The sequence below is a fragment of the Ambystoma mexicanum genome, chromosome 11 (assembly GCF_040938575.1).
Source record: "Ambystoma mexicanum isolate Mex_15411 chromosome 11, UKY_AmexF1_1, whole genome shotgun sequence".
Lineage (NCBI taxonomy): Eukaryota > Metazoa > Chordata > Amphibia > Caudata > Ambystomatidae > Ambystoma > Ambystoma mexicanum.
The window spans coordinates 1,283,648,983-1,283,667,794 of NC_090934.1; the positions used below are offsets into that span (position 1 = coordinate 1,283,648,983).

Below are 18,812 nucleotides of genomic sequence, written 5' to 3' on the forward strand. Positions count from 1 at the left end.
CGGGAAGTGTCTGACAAGGTCCTTATTGACGAGGACATATGCACCTGCTGTGCATAGTGGGGGGGGGGGATGTGTATTGAGGTAGGTGGTCCTTTTAATAGTCACTAGTTAAGTCGTAGTGCTGCTGTGTGGTGTAAAGGGGATGGGCTGTAGTAGATCTAGGTAAGAGGCCCTCTTGTCTTAACAATATGTGAATTAGTTGTGGACTATACCACTGTTAATTAGCAGCTGGTTGCGATTGGTAAAAGGCTCAAAAGGGGTCGGGAGCTAAATGTAGCTACATTAGTTTATGCTAGTGGGGTAGCAATAGCGCTAGTCAAGGAGGGCAGAATGGGGTCTCCTTGGGGCAGGGCCTACCATAAACTGAGCCCACTAGGGGTGGTGCATGCTGTGAGTTTAGAATCTAGTCAGCTTGGGGAAAGGAGCGAATGGTGGAGTTCGAATAGCAGAGACCTGGGATCGTCCTAAGGGGGGGGGGTGCAATGTTCTGGCACACGAGCGTATAGGAGCTAGGTATATGAGTGGCTTTGTGGTGTGGGATAAATGCTGTGAGGAGCCGCAGAAGGCTTTGCCATCCTGCTTGTGAGACTGGTACCGTGGGGAGGGGTACAATTACAAACCTACGCTTGGCAACATGAGTTGGGTAAGCGGCATACATGGTAGATGGGCAAGGGCTAGTGCAAGTGGGAACGAGGAGCTGCAGCAGGCTTTGTAATTCAGTTTGAGACTGGCACTATGAAACGAGGGGGTACAGTTCAAGATAATTAGTCGGCAATATTAGGCACGCAGCATTGGACAGTAGGCAGAACAATTTGCGCATACAATATGCAGCAAGTACAATTTCACATCTGACAGTTATTTAAAGGCACAGATGGAGGAAAGCAGCAAAACATGGATCCTGTGGGACATAGATCTAGGGCTATAGCTGGTTGGTTAATCGTTACATCCATGTTCCGCCGGGTTTGAAGTCATTGACGCCTTGGTCGTATAGGTGGCAGCAGAGTCCTAGGTGTTGAGGTAAGGGTGGCGGGATTTCTTGTGGCTCGTGGCAGCCAGTGGCTTGGCGGGTGAGGTGGTGGCTCCTTATCAAGGGATCAGCTGGGCAGGGATCGGGCAAGAGGCGAGCTCAGGGAAATGGGAGATTGGGCCAGGGGGGGTTGATGGATATGGTGAATACAGACACATGGTGGGTCTTACGGCAGTATTCGGAGGCAAGCGGGTAGGATCAGAGTAAAGGCGCTGCGCCCGGCTCGGACAGGAGCCTTGTTTGTTTGCCTTAGTTGGGTTTCTGTGGGCAAGGGGTGGTCGGAAGGAGCTTATAAATTTGTCCACACTCTGACATATCAACATCCTCATGTGATGCCATATCAGTTTGTCGGAAGGTGGGTTCGGGGTTCAAAATATTTAACTTAACCAGACAGATTTCATTTTTCTTAAAACCAATCCCCATTTGAGTATGGTGTCCCAAAAAGATTGGCACTTTTTTCTGTATATTCTGCCCCACCCACCAAGGTTTTTTGTGTAGGCATTAACTATGCCAACAATACCCAGCTGATCTTAGCAATTGGGGGCTTGATGGTGGCCGATCATGGGATGATGCAGAGCAAACTAAAGATGAAGCCAGCAAAAACATGTGGCTGCTGGCACCCAAATGCTCAATGGCTCTTAACATGTGGCCTGTTCCGCATGCCCCTGCCCACAACCTACCATCTGAGCTAAAATGTGTGGTTTAAAAAAATAAAATCACTCTGGTTTGGACTATTGAATCCCAATTTAGCCTTCCCTTAACTGCTGAGGATTTTTCCTTGCCTCGCCTAAAACGGTTAAAGTTAAAATTCACTTGGTATTGACACTCGGACATTATTAAAATTGCATCTATCTCGGCATCCGTAGTTTTCTGCTCAAATGGCTCCCAAGTTCAGAACGTGACTGCTCGTCTTCTCTTGAAGATCTGATGTCGCACATTATCTGAGCCCTTAGTGCTCTCTATGCACTCCCAGTGGCGAACAGACACCACGCCAGGTCTGCAGACATTGTTTGTCCTTGATCCCCTAGTTCTGTGGGAAAAGTTAAAAAGAAAATGTACCTCCTGCAGAATGCACCGTCCACCTTCGTTGTTCCCAGCACCAGACGTAAGAATTGAAACCGGGCTACGCCTTGAAAACCGGTGGTCTAAATCGCTGCTGGTCACCCTGAAGCTTTGAAACTAAGCCCTCAATTGCTTGCTTTGCATTTTCTTATGAGCATTCTAGCTTTGTGTCCAGCTATAGTGGTAGTAAGCCACGGTGGCTGTTACTGCGCTTTAAAACGCACACAACATATCTGATATGTTGGCTTATCACAGCCTAATTTCAACCAATAGATTACTGATTACAAAAATCAGCATTTTTGTGCAGAGCTCAACATGCGTAGAAGCCATGGCTAGAGTTGGACTCTTGGCGAGTAAGAAACGTTCTGTTTGTGCAGAACTGAGATGGATATTGGCTTTTTAGGACCAGCTAGAAGCTTGCAAATTGTTACCTCTGAGCATGGTGCCAAGAAATGTGGGTTATAGAAATTCGAAATGTGGAGAATTGATTGGCCTTTTCATATGCACAAGTCTCCTGTTTTGTTTTACGTACTATGTCAACTGCAGGAAAACTGCACTACAGTTTCAAGAGTGGCTATGAAAGCGAGATTTATAGTTCTACTATTTTGTGGGCAGTGATTGGTTTAACACTAATATGTTGTCTTCTGTCATGGCAAAGGGTCTTTCAGCTCAATCTCTGCCAGGGTTCGCAATTGAAGAGCTGGGAGCTATTTAGCTCTTGCATGTAGCCCAGAAGTGCCTTATTGGCTTGCTACCAGTAGCTACCTTTTGGCCCCTCAGACCAGCTGATGCTGAACATTCACTTATGTGAATTTAACTGAGTTTTGGACAATCTATAAATAAACAGGACACAGCTATACGACATTTAAAGCATAAGGGGTCCTAAATAATGAACTGAAGGATATGTTTGGAACATATGTGGAAGTTAGATTTGCGTAGCGCCAGGTGCTGGCACCTAATTAGTTCCCCAGTGGCATTCAATCTTCCAATCCCTGTCTGCTGTTCAATAGTGCATACTATCTGGTGTATCCTCTTTCCCGCAGCATAGCTAGTAACCTCAGTATAACATTTATTCTAAAACAGTAGCCATCTTTGAATGGTGGCCAGAATTACGAGTCTTCTCTAGCTTAGTGTATTGCATAGAGTATACATCCTCTAAACTTGCCAGAGTAACCGAATTGTGTTGGCTGGAACCACAATTTTAATTCAGTTGTAATAAATGGTTTTGTGTAGATATATTTCAGACCTCTTGTGAGATGACCAACCTGTCGGTTGGTTGCAAGTATGGCTCTATATATTCTTGAACTGCTGACTTTTGTAGTCTGATCCGGTGAATTCAGCAACTGCAAAGGGGCATTTAATTTGTTTTCAATCCTGTTCCCCATTCCTAGACTGGTTTTCTATTCTTATCCTTGTTTTGTATGTAGAATTCATGTTATTTTCTGTACATAAAATGGTATGTTAAAGACTAGGATTTTTCATTTAGCAATAATATGCATTAGTAGCCCATGCCTACCAGGCTAATGTACACATCATATTTGGTGGTTGTCTCCCAGTTTACGGGGCTTGATGGTGGCAGCTTTATCAAAAGGACAGAAGGGTTTTTTGGTTGCTGTATTAAAGTCCCTATGCAGTTGACAAATCCCCATTTTAATCCTGTGCCAGCCCAACCATTCTTCTTTCCAAGTTGTCGTTTTTGGCTATTCAAAACTTTAGTAGATCTTCAGTGCCTTGCAGTAGTTGGGCTGATGGACAAAAACTGAATCGTTTTACATTAAATAGTAAGAGGCAGGATACAGATTCCCATTTGACAGCACTTTAAATATTCCTACAATGTGACCCATAAAAGTATGCTTAATCAGGAAGCGGTATGCATGATGGGAATGCTGGAATTGTTTGTTGATTGGAGCATTTAAACAGCGGTCACACTTTGGGTTATTCTTGGCAACTGTACTGGTAATGGTTCAGTGGTACACCGCTCATGAAGGCACAGACTGAGTTGTCGCATGTCTTCAGTGCTTTAGTGTTTACTTGATAGAACACTTAGAACTGCATGGGCTCGTCTGGGGCACAACTGACTAAAGATGGTCCCAAGAAGTGCAACTGGTGGCTTAGTTTGCTAGATATTTATACTACTTTCTGATTCACTTGATAACTGATCGTTCTACTAGAACTGTCGCTTGGGTATTTATGTTGCTGCTCCTAATTGACTGCACAGAATTCTGGCTACCAAAATAAAATGCATAGTAATATGTGAACCTCCAAATCTAGACACTGGATGTAAGGTTCATTGCCAGTAGGTTGGCGGGGGCTGAGCATTTCAATGGCTTCTGCTAAACATCTTGGAATTGTGACCAGTCATGCAAGATCAATTGTTTGGAAAAACATCTTACTTTGCCAAAATCAAGTGGGACAAAATATTTCCACCATTTCGCACCATCCATAGAAGTTTTTTATGAATGGGCCCAGGAGCTTGATCTGATTTGGACCACCTGTAATTTGTGAGGTTTGGGAGGGAGATGTGGGAGTGCTGTTGAGTTTGAAGACTGTTGATATTTATATCAATGCTTACACTGTCTTATGTTTTTCTCAGGTAAAGCATCTTACTCGTGACTGGCGAACCACAGCCTATGCATTGAGGTTTTCTGATACACTAGAACTGAATGAGGACAGTCGGAAAATCAGAAGGAAGAGCCCAGTCCCCGTCTTTCCAAGTGAGAACCTCCCCAGTAAGATGCTCCTGGTTCATGACTTTCATCTCTTCCCTGAGCTTCAGTCTTTGAGCAAGGAGCAGGAAAATGGCGGCATGCAAGAAAAGATTATGGAGCAGCTACTCAAAGTCTTTGGCTTGTTTGGAGTAATTTCCTCTGTACGCATTCTCAAGCCTGGCCGGGATCTGCCACCGGATGTGAAGAGGTTTAGCAGTCGCTATTCCCAGGTTGGCACAAAAGAATGTGCAATAGTAGAGTATGAAGAGGTGGAAGCTGCAATAAAGGCCCATGAAGCAATGGGCACCATGAAGGAGAATGAAGGTGCTATGAAGGTTATCCTAATAGGTATGAAGCCTCCAAAGAAGAAAATCCCAAAAGACAAGAGCCGCGATGAAGACTCCAGCAAGAACCGGAAAGCAAAATCCTTAAACAAGAGGGTGGAAGAGCTGCAATATGTTGGCGAAGAGTCTCCGGTATACAGCTCCTCAGATCCAGATAGCAATCCCACCTCTCCGATGATGGAGCGGAAGTATAAAGTTGCAAATAAACTGAGCCCCATCACATATCAAAACAACCACCTGAGCCCCAATGCTTCACCCAGATCGAGCCCCTGGAACAGCCCTTCTGGACAGCGCAAAGTTGGGAAGCTGTCTCCACTTGTGGATGGAATGAGTCCTGAAATTCCTAGAAAGTGTACAGATTATTCATCTGACAGCAGCATTACGCCTTCAAGCAGTCCTTGGGTTCAACGGAGACGACAAGCTCAAACTGTAACGCAAGAGAAAAGCCCTGTTGGTAGCCCAATGTTGGGGCGAAAAATACAAAATGCAGATGGACTACCATTGGGAGTTTTGCGGTTGCCAAAAGGCCCAGATGGGACGAGGGGGTTCCACAATGGCAGTGAAAGAAATAAGCCTATGCAAAATCTAGAAACCACTTAAAGTGAAACGTGTGTTAATAGAACACCTTAATGCAATTTTATGCCTGGCAAAAACAATGACTGTATGTCTATTTAATATTAACATGTTTTGTATTGTTTATGTAGCTATCTTCATTTATGTATTTGTATCTGCGATGCACTTTTAAGTTGGTCTTATTTTGTTGGAAAGGTTTCTCTTGTGTTTGGCCGGGTATGTAAAGCTATGTACAGTAAGTGTCCCTTTACAAAGCAATGGATTTGTTTATGAAGGTGAATGCGCAAAAGGATGTCAGTGTTTATGTTGAGTGACCTGAACCGTCATTCGTTTTTCATTTTCCCTATGAATTGAGAGTATAAATGAATACTTCCATGTTTTAAGGGGGACGAAGGGTTTGGGGAATCCTTGCTTGCGGTCATTGACTTCCAGAGACGTTGCCGTCCTGCAAAGGGACCAAGCTGATGTAAATATTCTGTGATGTGAATTAAAAGTACAAAATGCTGAGCATTGAAACGCATCTAGGTTGAATTTGTCCAGTATGGAACTTGAAAGGCGGGAAGGTCTGGGATGGGAATCAATGGCGAAGAGATGAAATGTAATAACATGGTTAAAATTCACGACCAAGTATAGAACACCCAAACTATTGAGCAATGGAATGGCCAGAGTTTACTGTTTAATGCATTTTTGTGTTTTGTGTGAATGGGGAATCCCGCTCGACTGTTTCTATAATGTCCACATGGACACTGGTGCAGTGTCCCACACATGGCCAAATAAAATGGGCCAATACCGATATGTAGCTGAAGATGACTGAAGTGACATTGTAGAAATGAGCATTACATGCTCAACATCTGAACCAATTTGAATGGTGTCCTTTTGCAGCACCATGCATGCAAGGACTCTCTGAAAATCCCAAAAATCATGTTGGATTGTGCTTGCTACATTAGTAATGAGGGATCACCTCAGAGGGTTAATCATTCCGAATTTTAAATCTGACTTGTATGTGGCACTTTGAGTTGCCCAGATTGAAGTGTGGGATGGACTTGCAGGTTGCTTCTGATTAGCCTGCATGTAGGTAACAGGCACACAGGTGGATTCTGGAAAGGCAGCACGAAGAAACACCTGGCCTTTGAGCCTTTCATGACTGGTAGCAAAGGAAACGGTTTACTTTTTGGTGTGTAGGGTGTCTAATCTCTAACTGATGGGCCTGTAGCGGTACTGGTGGTGGTAAAGAGCCCCTTTTATAAAAGCCCCAATGACCGCACAGGGTTTGAAATTGGTTTGAAATGTCCTGCTTCTACCCTACGAGAGCCTGGTTAGCTTGCAACCAAGTTAACCAGAACTACTTTTGGGCCCCCCCAGGCCAACTCGTGCTCTACATATGTGGAATTAATTTAGTGTTTAGATTGAAATAAAGAATACGAGCATATCTATACACCATTTTAATGTAATGGATCCTATATAATCGGCAAAAGTTTGCATCTCATGTGGAAGTTGGGTTTGTGGTGCATTTTGTACGCACTCATTTCAACGGTAGCTCCTGCCTACTGGATCATGCTAGACACCCAGGTGCTGGTTTTAGCTCCCGCAGATCGAATCTGAATTTCGAACTCTGCCTGAGCAGAAGTGCTGATTTTTAAACCTCTGGCATGATCCTATTTTCATAGAGGAGACCTTGCCTGTTAACCTTAAACAAATACAAGACAATGATAAAACTGGTTTTAAAATTCAAGAAAGTATTTAGATCAATTAATACATCCATCAGGTCATGCTGCCTATAACTCACATTCATACAATGTTTAAAACGCCAAACATCAGTCTTTTCATAATAAAAAAAAAATCCTTCTCAGATGCAACCCATGGCAAATCCATCACTTTGACATTTTCATCAAGAGCAACTATGGCTATAACTAATGGTTCGGCCGGCCAATCATTAATTCCAGAAATCATTTTCCCTGTGGAGGTGCTGCAATAACACGGGCGTTTTGCATGGAGAGCAAAAGTCACTAAATGGTTCAGCTACTTGGATATCTGGGCATCCCACAAAAGCTACACTTATTGCCCAGAACTCCACTTAATTTTGTTTGTTGGGGGCAAATTTCACCTACATTTCAATAGCCTTCTTGCAAATCTGTTTGGGTATATTGTTTTATGGTCATTCCTAAAATGCACTGATTTGTAGCCATGAAATCTTTCAATAATCAGACCAGTCCCTAATTTAAGGACTCTTCTTCACCCACATTGGATTTATAATTGGGTTGTCCTACAACATCCCCAACTCACTCAACAGCGTTGTCCTAAAATATGCAAATCCGAGTATAAAAGTTCCATGGGCAAACATTTGAATACAATGAAATATTTCTCCAATTTGCTGTAGCTGTAAGAGTTGATGCCCAGTTCATATTGAATTACTGCCAATGGAACAGTTCTCCAATCCTAAAACTATTTGCCACATTAGTCCTTGTAATCTAGAACACATACAAATTGCATTTATATTCCATAGAGTAAATTCAGGATAATCCTGTCTTCAGCATAGGAAGTAGGCAATCCCCTCTTCTCACCCCTCAATCTCATCTGATTTGACAGTTCGCCCAAATTCTCATCTACAGCTTCTCTGGAGTCTGTTGAAACACACCATTGAAATTAGGTGAGATTATTTTCATAGTACACGATCTTCTTTTGTGAATCACCAGGGAATTGCATGTTAAACTTTTTTAAAAAGAAGTGATCATGAGTCATCCAGGTCACTGCGAAATTATTCAATTTAGGAGGCACAGACTTTGCAGGTTTCAAGTACTCTCCCATGCCTGGCATGTACAGGTTCAAGAGACGGAAAGCCAAAAAGAGCACCCATGTCTAAGACCTCAAGTTGGGTCTCTTGTTGACAGTGCTCCTTACTTATTCAATCCCACTTGTGCAAGAGAATGCTCATTGAGTCTCGCAATACAATCCATGCTGGATTCCCCATACCTGCAGCTTGGACCACAAAAGAACTGCGTCCAACTCAGCAGTGAGGTCTATAGTCGCAATAAACATTCTTATTCTTAGGACCACAGAAGTGACGTAATGCACTTCAAAACAAATCCATTCAGTGAGGTCGACCTATATTTCCTAGACCAGGTCTACCACTTAAAATGTACCCATTTAATTGGCCCAACTTTCCAAATTCTGCGACAAGAAATGAGGCAAGCACTTTGATATCCGTGTCTGATATGGTGATGGGTCTGTAGTTTTTTGGGCTCCGCTATCTCCCCCTTTATATATTGGGATAATATACGCTACTCTTCAGGACTTGGGGAAAGGAGTTAGTCGCTGACATGTCTCAGTAGAAAGGTTAGCACTAACTACAACATTTCTGGGTATCTTTGGACACAATGCACTTTTATTTTTCCCCCCCTCAAAATACCCTCAATCAACTCCTGGTGAATGCACAGATTGCAGAAAGTGTCATAATTTCTCACAGCCGGAGACCTAACTGATACGCCTATGGGCTTTTTGGAAAATAATCTCAATCGCTTGCCCATTCCAGCTCTGCAACTACATTAATCTGATCTACTGTGGAGATCACATTCTCATTAGTAATTTTCCAAAATTATTTTAAAAACATTTTCTATGCATCCCTCTGACGTCTTGAGCCAGGTATTCGCTTTCTTTCCATGCTTTAATCTGTGCTCTCATGAAACGTTCTTTTGTCAGGAAGGTGCTGGTCATGGATATGCACATGTTTGTTATATTTTCTGCCGTGGGACCCTTGCAGATTCAGTGAATAAAAGATCATCCACAAAGGGCTCAAACAAATCCACGCTAAAATGATCATGCTTTCGGGGAAAGGTTTGTCCCCGCCACCCCCAGACACCCTATTATGCACAATTGACCCATTTCATAGTGTGCGAGTTCCATTGGATATAGATCCTGCCTGAATTTACTATGAGCCACCAGACCCTCCTGATCACATATGCCCATTGTCAACCTAAATTCTGCATTGGCATACAGTAATCGCTTGGGTGTATGCTTGGCTTTATGCATAGATTGAAGAGCCACTCCAACAAATATGTACTCCAAGGTGGAGCCAATAGCGGGTATATCACCTCCTACAACCCCATTCAGCATCTTGAGCTCCTAGACAAGTGCTATCGAGAAAAGATGTTAATTTCGGACTTGGTGGAAGAGGTAGAGAAGTCTTAACTTTCACCTCGACGCATGCTCCATAAATCACCAGCTATGGACTGACCCCCTCTAATTCTACTACACAAATGATTTATGAATACCACCAAGAGTATATGGCCACCTTCAAGTCACAAATTCCTTTATGCCAGTACACATTGACAAGGAGCAGATTTGTCCACTTAGCTGCCCCCACCCCTTCCACCTTCACATGGATGGCTTAAATCACCCTACATATGTTGTGTACGCACTACTTCCAGACCAACATCGGACTTAATCAGTCACTAGCCCATCCGAAGGACGACCCAACATACCCTTCCACGTTGCCTGAATTAGTGAGACATACCCATCAAAAGGGGGACCATCTAGTAGCCATGTCTCCTGTAGCAATATAAAGTAGGATTTTAGAAAATCCTCCCAACTCTGGATTAGCAAGATTATATGGCTCCCTGGTTTTCCAAGAGATTAGTGTTGACTATTCATGCTACGAACTGCAAGCTGGCTACGTATTGTTGCTCGGTCCCTGGTGATGTAACGTGCTGGCAAACCATGGGCAGTCGATCACGTTTCAGGGACCCAATTCGGATCAACGCTTCCCCAGGCATGAAAATAAAAATAGAAGAACATACACATGAGAAGTTTGCAAACATTTAAAGCAACCGGAACATCGCATCAACCCTGCCTTCATTAAGTAATTTGTCAGTAACGCTTGGGCGAATCCTTTGATAAAAATCCCTTCATTGATCCGTTGTCAACCCCCACTATTTCCCTCCCCCATCTCCTCTAACCACAAACCCTCCCCCTTAAGGGAGACTACTCTAAAACTAGAGCCACCCAAAATGGTCCCTCCCACCCTTTCCAGATGGAAATGACTATTTCACACCCAAAACAAATTCAGAAATAGGACCCCAACCAGAGTCTACAGCCTGGAAAAACAAAAACGTTCATTGTAAACCAAGAGGCTTTGCTTTCAAAACTACATCTCAAGACCCTTTCAAAATACGAGCTTTCCACGGCAGGCTGGCCCCTATTGCCAGGAGGCTCCACTTCACAGGAAGCTATAACATCAAATGCAACATTCTTCTCTCGGAGTGTTCAGGTACCTACTTTTTCTGCTGCCCTGCCTCTCTGCGTTTGAGGCTGTGGGGTGTTGGAAAAAGCAGCTGGGCCCTTGGAGCCATGTCTTGGCACTCCTGTAGATGCTAACGCCGTAACACAATGTTCTGCGCCATGCTCAAAATTAAGAGAAAAGGGAAATTATAAGACTTCATTATGTTGAAGCCATTGTGTAAGAGGGTGACATTCACCGCATTTTGGCCAGTTAAGGTAGACCGGTCCTGATATATTTGAATCTTTGCTCCTTGTGCTTTTGGCTCTTTCTCTTACTACTTTGCCCAAAAGCAGACTACACTCGAAGAGCAAGACTTAACCAGCACTGAACATGGCCTTCCCAGGGTGCCCTCCCTCTATGGACCCTGTCGAACACAAAATCAAGGAGGGAAACGCCCCTCAAAGCAGCCAACAAGCAGATCCGACCTTTGCAGTGATTAAGCTAGATTTTCTTTCAACACCAAAATTCTTAGGTTGCATCGCCCTGCCCTATTCGCTAGTTCATCCAGCTTAGTCCCAAGTCCATCTCTCTGGTCTCCAGTCCTGTAGCCGGGCATCAATCGTCATATCTACTGGCTCAATAGAGAGCTGATTATTCTCAACTTTCCAACTCTCCCTTTCAGTTCGGAAACAGAAGCTTGGATCTCCCCTCATCCACTTCATTCAGTAAAAGCTGAATGCCTGCCTTTGTTGAACCCTTTTCAGACCCATCAGCCGACCATGTGTTGCCTCAATTTGCATGACCGGCCTTGCAAAAGCCTGAAGCGCAACCAATGTCGAGGGGTGTGGGATGCGCGTTGCCAGAATGAACTGTGCCAGGAACAAGACTGTTGCTTAATACTCCACTTCTCACATGCACAAGCTGCTGTTACAGGAGACCTCAAGACCACGAGCTTGGAGCACAGTCCTGAAGAAACCTTGTCCCATGATGCGTCTCACAACCAAGTATAAAGTGCAGGCCACTTCACTAGTCTGCATATTTTATAGTGTGGCTGGCTGTCCATATTTCAATGGATTGCTTTTCTACCGCAGATATCTATCATGAGGAATTTGCGGGAGAAGAATCCATAGAACGAACATCACAGTGAGTAATTTCCCCTTCTCAAAATTCACCCAGAAGCCCATCTTGCGCGCCACCTCTGTGTAAGTGATATCCTCACTCAGGCATATATGGTATCCCATTTCAACACTGCAAGAATGCTGCGCCGGCTTCCAGGACAGGGGGATGCCCACTTCTCAAGCCCATAATAGATCTCTGAGAACTGGGAGCGTGTTGCACTGTCTACAGTTAAGGGGGAGAAGCGCTCTGAATAAATCCACAGGCAACTCGCATACAGGCTGACGGCTCTCTGAATAACTTCCTCCGCTGGATTGCGGATTTCACTGTTTGCCCCTCAGTTCATGGCACCTCTCGTGGGGGGAAGTGGTCACACCAGGGTCCCAGTAAAAGTGCTGGCAGCTCGCCCTCGTCCTACAATGTCAGATGCCCCGCTCCACAGGCTGTCACACCTGGGAAGCTGCTAAATGCGACCATGGTTGCACCTAAATAGTAATATTGTAGTAATTGCCTGTAACAGGCGCTCTGGGTGGGTCAATTTTGCCACTTTCATCTGGCAGGTGGAGGAGATTGCAGGCCAGCCATGTCGTTGGCGCCCCCTGGTGGTCTCCCCTTAGTTTTTTGCATAGAGGTCCTTTGGGACCCATGCAGACACTTCCCGAGTCACGGGTCATAACGCTCCAATCTAGGCTGTGCTTAGTTCTACTTCCATGTAGTGCTTACTCGGGGCTTCTCGGGTGGATTCTTCATTGAGTCTGGTGACCATTAACCTTTTGCCCAAACCTCCTTATCTAGCGTCTGCTACATCACATCTTAAGTAAACTGTCCCCTGAACTGAGTGTGACTCTCCTTTCAAACTTTTTGCAATGCCAATTGACAGACGATACCTCCCCACCTCTTCCTCGGTTAGTGTCTCTTCGCGACCACTTCTGCCTTTTTGGCTGCTGCTATAACTAGTTTCATCCGTGAACGCAGATTTCTGAGAGGATTGGTTGAATTGATTTCCCCCCTTGGTTTATTTTCCTTTTTCTCCTCGCACCTTTTTTAGTTTTAGCCTCTGCTTTCCTGTAATTATGTTCTTTGCCGAATCCCTCACTTGTGAAGCTAAATCTGGCCCTCCATTCGCCTCCTGTCCAAGTTCTTTAACGAGATACTACTCTCCCAAATCTGCTTATTTCGAGTATCTCAAACGGATCCCCCAATGGGGATTCCAGGTTCTGATTTCCTGAAACCTTTTTGCTCTAGTTGCAATTATCACTCCTTCCTTATTTGGACCAGAGTAGTTCAGATTAGTATTTGTTCAGAAACAACACCCACATGATCAAAGGGACGTGTGAATCCTAGATTCCACTTTGAGTCCTTTATAAAGACTCACTAAAGCACATAGCACTTGGTTAATATCATGTAGTGGCCTCCCAAGCCAGGACCTCTTCCCTCCATTTGTCGACATGGCCGACTGTCATGAGCCGGGGTGGATGCATAAGGTGTTGCCTCATGACTCTCACTCATGCCCCAATTGCTCTTCAGTTCCAACACACTAAGCAGGGCTTCCTCGGATGTTTGTATTTTCCCAAGTAACCAAAGATTGCTCTGCGACCACCCCAGGAACAATGCCCCACCTTCTCTCTCCCCCCCCCCCCCTCTTCTTTTCCCGAGGGTGGAATCTGTGATTGTAGTTTTTTCCACCTGTTAAGGGTTGCTCAGATTGTCATCCAACAACCCGCCCATGTCCACTATACCAGAGGCCGTCTCCAGCTGATGAGGATTCAGGCAAGGGTAAGTCAATGCCATTTGAAAGGTGCCTGCCAACTCGTGTCGAGACTCCTGCATAATGTGTTATTTCTATCTGCTTCCCAAGTCATAAATGCAAAGGAGATACCCCCAAACTGACAAGAACACCTGGTCTCCTCTCGATTGCCTGTGGTTGTCCTGTAGGTTCCACTGGTCAGTGTTGGTATGGCCAAAGGCAAACTTTCCTGGCACTTCACACCGAACTGCTTCCACACACAACGCACCCCACCACTCTGCGATGTAAATGTATTTGGAGATCTCTGGTCCTCGGCCATGCCTAACACTGTAGACGGGCTCCAAAAAAAGCAGCGGGCGACTTGGCGTCTCCTGCCAAACTGCTTCCACATGCAATATTTTTAATAAAAACAGCTCGACAACATACTCTAAGGTTAAGTAGGACCTTTTGGAAGGAAGTTCTCACTTGAGGGGAATAGTGACTGCTCCTGGCTTCCTTTTTAATAGTGAGGAGCCTAAAGTAATTTTACAGACTGAGGATTGAATTACCTCATTTTGGATTTAACCAAAATGATTGTAGTACCTGATGGGAACACAGCTATTCTTCTTTTAGATTAGCCAGGTGTATTCTTTGTTTAGATTAGCCGGGTTTAGAGAATGGGAGGAGGCTTGTGGAATCGGCCACAACATTAAATGTCCGAGGCTGGCAGAAGTCGCACCTTGCCTGCACAAGAGATTAGGCAACAATGCTTGGGCATCATTGTGTGATGAGGTACACCATGCCATGCTTGTAACAACTGTAAGGGGGTTCCGAGGGTGATTTTATGGACACTTCATCTGGGGTTGATTGCCTCATGTGCAAGGAGCAGAGGGTGGCTTTCTCAGTTGCTGCTTCAAAAGCAATTGTGGTGCCAGAAGAGGGCTAGTGTCATTTGTGGGAGCGTGGGGGGTTAAGTCTATATCAATTAACGGGTAGATGAATCAGTGATCATAACTCATGCATAGTTAATGATTCATAACCAGTGTTTCTGCCTGAACAATATGCTGTCTGAAAGGTAATGGGTGCATTGGTGTTACTAAACCATCCCCTTATTAATCTGTTCCAGTGATAGAACTGGTTGTCCATATTGACAGTGTGCCTTTTTCAGACAATACTGCTTTGCAACATAAACGCTAACTATTTTTTTTAAAGTAAACCCCCAGATGCAGTGAAATGTGACACTTTAACACTTTAGTTGGACCATAGCCCTAGATAAGTTGGCAATGAGGTTTGGCTCCTGATTAGCAGCACATGGCCAAGGCTCTTGGACATGACATTTTAACCTTTTAGGCTTGTATTTGAGAACTGAAGCATTGCTACTGAAACAACCTTTTAGTTACTTGGCCTGGAAAGTGGCACACCTTCTAAACCCCAATAGGAAAGGGGGGCTATGCCACCCAAAGCTTCATTCTCAAACATCTTAAGTCTACCGGCTAATGTTATTTTGGTTGTACCACCTGATAGCATCAAATGTCAGCGTTGCATATTTTAAATGGAAGGCAACCTCATATGAAAATGGAGCACCCTTAACAAAATTGCGCCGACTTTTGGAAAGTTAACAAAGATGAATGGAATAATAAGATTACATGACTTAGTTTAGGTACAAACTGTCCATCTCAATAACATTTCAAGCTTGGTATTCAACATAATGTGTTCCTATTGACACTCCTATGAAGAGGGTATTGAGTGACTATTTCTGCAACCATCATTTAGAGCACCTTGTGAACAGTATTAATTAATGCCAAGGAACCTGGTATCCACCGCTCTCCCAGTGCACTGTTTAGATCATGGACCCATGCTAGTATCTATCTGTATTCAGTAGCTTGCTGGTCCCCACACGGAGCTAGCCTAGAATTGTCTGGAATTTTAATGTACAACTCTGGAGGGATCTTGCTGTTATAATAACACGCTGAATACCGAAGAGTTTCCTAAGCAAGGTCCTGGATTCAAACCTGTGTTGCTCTGCGTCGTCTTGCTTCCTAGATGGAGGCTTCTTCCCGGCCAGCAACGTACGTGTAAGTTCAGCAGTGGGGCATTTTGTACCAAGCTTTTTTTTTGCTCTTGTGCAAAGAACTCTGGCAAAGTGCAGTGCCATGCGTAAAGGCCCTGTACTTCGTCAGATTTCAGCGGTGCAGGCTTAAGTGGGCATGGCTGGTTGACAGTATGTACAAGTAAAGGTGCCTGGCGTATTATAATAGTTTGCACGACAGTTAATAAAAGGGTGACTGCACTTTTGAGACCAAATGTTCGAGGTTTGCAATTTGACAATGGCGACATCAAGAACAGGGCTGTAACATGAGAATTGCAGTGCAAGGACTACCAGTTGCACAAGCAGCAGTAAAGAACCTATCCTTTCATCAGTAAATGACCCGGGTCAGTATCTTGCTAATAGGAATTAAAGGCTTTTTTTTTATTTATACATGACCTGGTGGACCACGATGCAATGTTTTTCACCTGCTAACTTTCTGGTTGAGCTACCGTAGAAGTTTACGAACCTCCGACAGGATTTTCTTCTCCCAGAGACATTCCTATTATGGAAACCGTTCTGGGCGAAATGTTAAAGGTCTTGCATTCATGGGCCACAAACGGCAAAGCAGCTTGTTCCAGAACCAATGTGTGCACTAAAAGTTTAATGAAATCACAACTTTCCCAAAAAAACCAGGCTGGGGTTTTGGCACGAATTTTTGGCAGACAATCAAACCATTTATGTCCTGGATGTAGCATTGTGTGCTCTTCATATATTTGGTATTGCATCTGCTCGAGTACTCTCCTAACTTGCTGTTACCATTGACTGTCTGGTATTCCAATGCATTTAGATTAGCCCAGTTAGTCTTTATATGCAACAATACTACGTGGTTGGGGCTGTAGAGATTATTTTAGTCAGGGGTTTCCATGAGTGCCTCATTGGGGCCTCACTAGTTACCGGTTAGTGTTCCCCAGTTTAAAATGGGAGGCAGGATTTTACTTATTGCACCAGAAAAACCGGCCCCACTTGTTGCTCTAGATGGTGGTCTCTTCTACAGACTCACTGAGACCTGGGTGGTTACCCAGTAAGTCGCTCCCTTAGTAGGTAGGTTAATGACCAGTCTACTGATGCTTGTGCTCCCCTTGCAGAGTGCTTGAGTAGTCTTCTAATACTAGCATTTGTACCATTGATGACAGTTTTGAGAGTATTGGAGCACCATCGACAGCCAGCTGCCCAGAGGTGGGCTTTAATTATAGTTAATTAATGGTAGCCTTGACCCAGGGCTTCTGCAAATCTATGTATGTGATGAAGATACTTCCACCCTTCAGTCCATGCTAGATTACACGTTTGCTAAAGCTGACTGGCATAATTTCCATACCCTCTGTGTAGTGAGCCCCTCCACACATGCGGTTGTAAATCCTACAAGAATCAGTCTTTTACTTGCTCCACCTCATTATTTGTATGGAATCCTTAACATCACTGTCCTGTTCCCTATTTCCATGCATTATCTATACATAGTTAAGATGTTTGGGTACCCAATTGTAAAAGAATCACATTTTGAATCTGTATCACTCAGTTCTGGGGAACGCTCATTTACAACCCTGAATCTGACGGTGGGGAATGGGTTATACAAGATCCAGCAACAGTGACCCCGTGACCTGGTTCAGAGCTGACCATTATGTGCACCGGATCAACTCCTTTCCGCCACAATTTCTCTAATTCAACAAGGAAACTTGACTGGAATTATTCTCCAGCACTGGTCCGAAGAATAGCATATGGCTATGCTTGAAGATCCAGAGAACTGCTCCTTTTTTAAATTTTTTTTAAATTTGTTTTTATATGGCACTCAGCAAATGATTGGATGCTTTTTATCCATGTTGGTAACTTGTCAGCGCAATACCAGAAGCAAAACAGAGGGGGGTCTGGGAAACTCTACCAGCACGAACACAGCCCATTGACTTGTTCTTGGGTGGATGCCCCCTGTGAGTCTCCCAAGTCTTTAGCTCACTGTTCTTTTCACAGGGAAGAAATCTCCCCGCATATCAGTCTTTTTCCTGCCCAGGGGCAGTCCAGCACCGAAATGCTAGGCAATTCTCCTCTAACAGTACCACAGCAACCCCCTACGTGTTTCAGCCTAGTTGGGCATCATCAATGAGGTGAAGCTGTGCCTCTCTAAGAGCAGTGAGCAAGGGGTCCACGTCTGGATTCCCCTGGTAACTTAGGGTGAGACCCAAAGTTACTTGGTATGCAAAACAGAGGGGGTCTGGGAAACTCTCTAACACCAGAAGCCGTCTTTTCTGGCCTCTGCTTAACCACTGAACAGACCATAAAGCATACTTGTATTGTCTTTAGGAAACCATTGCCACTGTTCTGCCGGGAGTCTTGGAGAAGTGGTACCACTGATAGGGCGGGTCCAACAGTCTCGTAACCACTGATCACTTTGCCAGTGAACATACGAAGCAAAGGGGCCTTTACCTGAGTGTAAATCTAACTGTTCGAGGGGCATGTACCAAATCGGATTGTGACATGGCTGTGGATATCTGTCCACCCCCCTCCTGCCCACGACCGCTTTCCTACTTCACTTCCTATGAAGTGACAAAGCTCCAAGACATGAATGTAATGGGCAATGAAGCTTTGGTTGTGATTGCCTATATACCATGATCTACTCAATACCCAGGTCTGCAGTGTGCCCATGGGCTGGACATGGCCATTGGGTTGGACATTTCATACCTTCAGATGTTTTAAATTGTTGCTGGACTAATTTTCTTTGCTATTCTTCCTCTGCAGCCATCGGGTTGATGATCTACATTAAGGCTCATTGAGTCTGTTAATTGGGTGCTGCATATGCACCTTGTATTGAGGCTTTAAAATAACCTGTTTGCTCTGCGAATGAAATCGATCTCTGCCTTTTTTGCAACAAATTATGAAATGCAGGGCTGCACCAACAGGCTTGACCACACACACCCCCTGATTGTCGAAGCACCTATTGGTGACGCCAAGCCTGTGTTCCCAAAC

The 18,812-nt window shown here is 44.4% G+C and overlaps 1 protein-coding gene across 1 annotated transcript in view; it reads left to right on the forward strand.

Annotated features, from left to right (window-relative positions):
* LARP6 (La ribonucleoprotein 6, translational regulator) overlaps positions 1-6,230 on the forward strand; it is a 76,992-nt gene extending 70,762 nt beyond the window's left edge. Inside the window, exon 3 of the mRNA XM_069624758.1 lies at positions 4,683-6,230. Coding sequence (XP_069480859.1) covers positions 4,683-5,741 — 1,059 coding nt within the window. The 3' untranslated portion in view covers positions 5,742-6,230. The remainder of the gene's footprint in view (positions 1-4,682) is intronic.
* Positions 6,231-18,812: the final 12,582 nt, after the last annotated feature.